General features: G+C 30.4%; 1 protein-coding gene across 1 annotated transcript; it reads right to left on the bottom strand.

Moving 5' to 3' along the window:
- Positions 1 to 57: 57 nt before the first annotated feature.
- LOC132190390 (RING-H2 finger protein ATL56-like) lies at positions 58 to 809 on the bottom strand. Its single transcript, XM_059605365.1, has one exon. It carries the CDS (start codon positions 727 to 729, stop codon positions 193 to 195), a length of 537 nt encoding a protein of 178 aa, XP_059461348.1. The 5' UTR covers positions 730 to 809; the 3' UTR covers positions 58 to 192.
- Between the last annotated feature and the right edge of the window lie 3,122 nt (positions 810 to 3,931).

Raw genomic sequence — 3,931 nt, 5'->3', positions numbered from 1 at the left:
AGCAACCAAAGAAAACCCATCATAGGAAAAATTAAAAGAATTGAGCACAAAAGCAAATAAAAATCAAAACAAACATATCAACAAATTATATCTGAAACTATACATTAAGCGGAGGCAAAAAAAAAAGCGAAAAAGAAATCACATTTGGTACAAAATTTCTTAAGTTTCCATAACTTACAATAATTACAAGCCCTACCAAACCCCCCACGACTGCTTATCCTCGTCCTCCACACCCAACATCAAACCCTTAGTTGCCGCATTTAATCGAACACGAGCCCGGCAAATCGGGCAGGCGGCGACCTTGAGGAGCCACGAGTCCACGCACCTCTTGTGGAAGACGTGACCGCACGCGGCGAGCTGCCTGCAGCACTGGCCGTCCCTGAAGGCGTCGAGGCAGACCACGCATTCGTCTCCTTCTAGGGCGCCGTACTTCCGGACGTCCTTCTTCAATCTGAAGTGGGGGAGCGCGTTAAGGTCCTTGGGGGGGAGCCCAGAAGATGGGGTGGTGGAGGGAAGAGAAGAGCGGCGGTGGCTCTGGCGGTGGGAGGAGAGGGAAAGGTGGAGGAGGAGCAAGGCGGCGGAGGCGAGCCCTAGGAAGAGGAAGAATAGGGAGGTGAGGAGGATCATGATGATCGCCTTCAGGAGAAGCGACAGGACCTTTGGATTTGCTTTTAATGGTGGTGGTACCACCGCCGGCGTTTGGTTGTTGTAGTCGTGATGAGGAGGCATTGAGATTCTCGGACGGTTAGAGATCAGAGAAAAATTAAGGAGAAAAAGCAGGGGGCTGTCTGAGATATTTGTGAGAGAAGAGAGAGAGAAAGCATAGAGATGTGGACCAGATAGGAAAATATCTATCTCTTTAGACGCTATCGTCACCTTAATTTTTTCTGACCACTTCTTAATTACAGAATTTTGCTAATCAAAGCTTTAAAATGGAGTAATACTTTAATGGGTGTGTTTTTTTTCAAAGAAATAGAGGGATTATTATAGATAGCAAATCAACATTAAGCACAACCTTTTACGGAGATAATATCTTAAATACAATGAAAAATTTTCACAATAGAACCTTTTTCCATGGTGAGAGATTACTATTTAATGGTTATGGTTTAGTTTAAGTACCTAATTAATGATGTATATAAATTTGATATTAATATGTTTTTAGAAATATTTAAATCATATATACGGTTAGATACATTAAATTTATATTTACTATGAAATGAACGTAATCGTATATCTTAAAAATGTGACGTCATTTGAGAATTTGAATTTTGAAGAATGTAAATAATTAGAAATTCGATATAATTTTTGGGTTTGATTTATTTAAGGTATTTTGTAAAAATGATTGATTCTTTTCGAAAATATTCTTATATCTTTTCTGTTTTTTAAAAAAAAAACAAAAAAAGAAAAGGAAAACTCTCCATTTTATAGGTAGAGCTAGATTTTGAATGGTTTGTATAACCATGAGGAAATTCACCTTTGAAGATTACATCAATAAATGTTTACGTTAAAAATTAGCTTGAAATAAATAATTCTACATATCATTCTTAGCTAGCAACCACGTCAAATTTAGGAGGACTTTAAAAAGATTCTAGTCTTCCTTATAATATTTCTTTTTGGGTAAAAAAAAGACGCTCATGCTATATCTAGGAATTAATGACTTTGACCACCACTTTCAACAATACCTCATTTATGTAAAATGACAAAATTGCCCCTCAAAAAGTAACTAAATGGATCCCCTCCATTTCATTTGAAATGGAAGAGGATCCTTATCCTCATTTTTAGCCTCTTCCACACTTGGTCTTTTATATACTTTTTTTTTAAAAAAAAATTAAATTTTTTTTTTTTTGACATGTCTACACAAAAGGGGAAGAGGGATTCGAACTAGTAACCTCTGCTTCAAAAGGCATAATCCTCAATCGATTGAGTTATCCCTTGAGAACATGTCTTTTATACTCTTGAATGCCTTTGATTTTGATTTACCAATTAAAGCTAACAGTTCCAAATACTTATCATATCTTTGCCTTGTCAAGATACCAAAAATTTTGAATATTCGATCTCTATCCTCCCAATTTGTACTTTTGTTTAGGGGTGCAAAGGCGGTTACGGTTAGCGGTTAGTGGCAATAACCGTTAACCGTAACCGCCTTAGCGGTTAGTAGATTTCACTAACCGCAACCGCTAACCGCCTAACGGTTAGCGGTTAGCGGTTAACCGCCGGTTAGCGGTTAGCGAAATAGATAACCGCCCGCTAACCGCTTTTTTTAAATTTGGCTTTTTTTTTGGCTTTCTTTAGGGCTATTTGGGCTTTTTTTTACCCTCATTTTTTTTTCTTGTATTTTTAATATCTTCTTGGGCCCAATTGCTATAAAAAGAGCCCATATTGAAAAATCAAAAATATTTTACCCAAAATTTATATTTACTTGTACTTTAAAAAAATTTCCTTAAATATTAAATCATAATCGGTTAACTTTTTTTTTAAAAAAAAAAAAAAAATTCAACACAACATACAAAAAAAAGTTCAGATTTCAGACAACTGTCACAACATATAAAAAAATATATTAAAAAAAGTTCAACACAAAGCATATAAAATAAGTTCAAAAAATGGTTAAATTTCTTTTTCTAAAAAATGTTCAAAAAATACATTAATACTTCAATTGTGATTATAAGTAACACATTGTTAAATCTAATGTCAATTACTTAATTTGATATTATATAATTATATAGTCTCATTAAATTACATCATATGATTCATATGATTAATTATTTAAATTCTTATCATATTTACTTATAATCTTTTTTCTTTGAATTGAACTTAATATCTAATGGTAAATGGTAATGTTCAAACTCCTAAATCCTAAATTCCTAAAGTATCTAATAATGCTTTAATTAAATTGTAGACTTGTAGTTATAAGTAATATATTGTTTAATTCAATTGAATCAATTGTGATTATCATTGTACATGAATCATATGATTAACTTGTAGACTTATGACTTATGAGTTATGTCATATTATATATGTATTATTTATTATTATATAATCATATGATTTAATGATCAAGTCACCATGTGATATAATCATATCAATTATAGTGATAATATATAAATTACTAAAATTATAATGATAATGCATTAATACTTAAATTGTGTTTATAAGTAACACATTGGTCATTGTTTAATCCAATGTCAATTACTTAATTTGATATTATACGAATCATATCATCATTGTACATTAATAATATGATTCACTTGAAGTCTGAATAAAGTATTTGAATTGTCATTGAATCATATGATTAAGTATTGATATTATTCATATACATATGTAGACTTATATAGACTTATAACATATATAGACTTATAAGTTTATAACATACATTGGAAATAAGTTTCTAGATATTTAATTGTTGTATTAGTATGAATTAGTATACTTATGAGTTATGTCATATTATATATGTATAATTTGTTATTATATAATCAAATGATTTAATGATCAATCTCATGTGATATAATCATATAAATTATAGTGATAATATATTAATACTCAAATTGTGATTTAATTATTTTAAAAAAAAAATTGTGATTTAATGATCAAGTGATTATATGATATAATCATATAAATTATAGTGATAATATATTAATACTCAAATTGTGATTTAATTATTTTTTTAAAAAAATTGTGATTTAATGATCAAGTGATTATATGATATAATCATAAAAATTATAGTGATAATATATTAATACTCAAATTGTGATTTAATTATTTTTTTTAAAAATTGTGATTTAATGATCAAGTGATTATGTTATATGTATAAATATTTTTATAATTATAATTATAAAAATATATTATATAAAAAGGCGGTTAGCGGTTACGGTTAGTAAACCCAATAACCGCTAACCGCTAACCGCTAGACGGTTATAACGGTTAGGCGGTTAGC

The sequence above is a fragment of the Corylus avellana genome, chromosome ca8, assembly GCF_901000735.1.
Source record: "Corylus avellana chromosome ca8, CavTom2PMs-1.0".
Lineage (NCBI taxonomy): Eukaryota > Viridiplantae > Streptophyta > Magnoliopsida > Fagales > Betulaceae > Corylus > Corylus avellana.
This window is presented reverse-complemented; position numbering and strand designations above follow the sequence as displayed.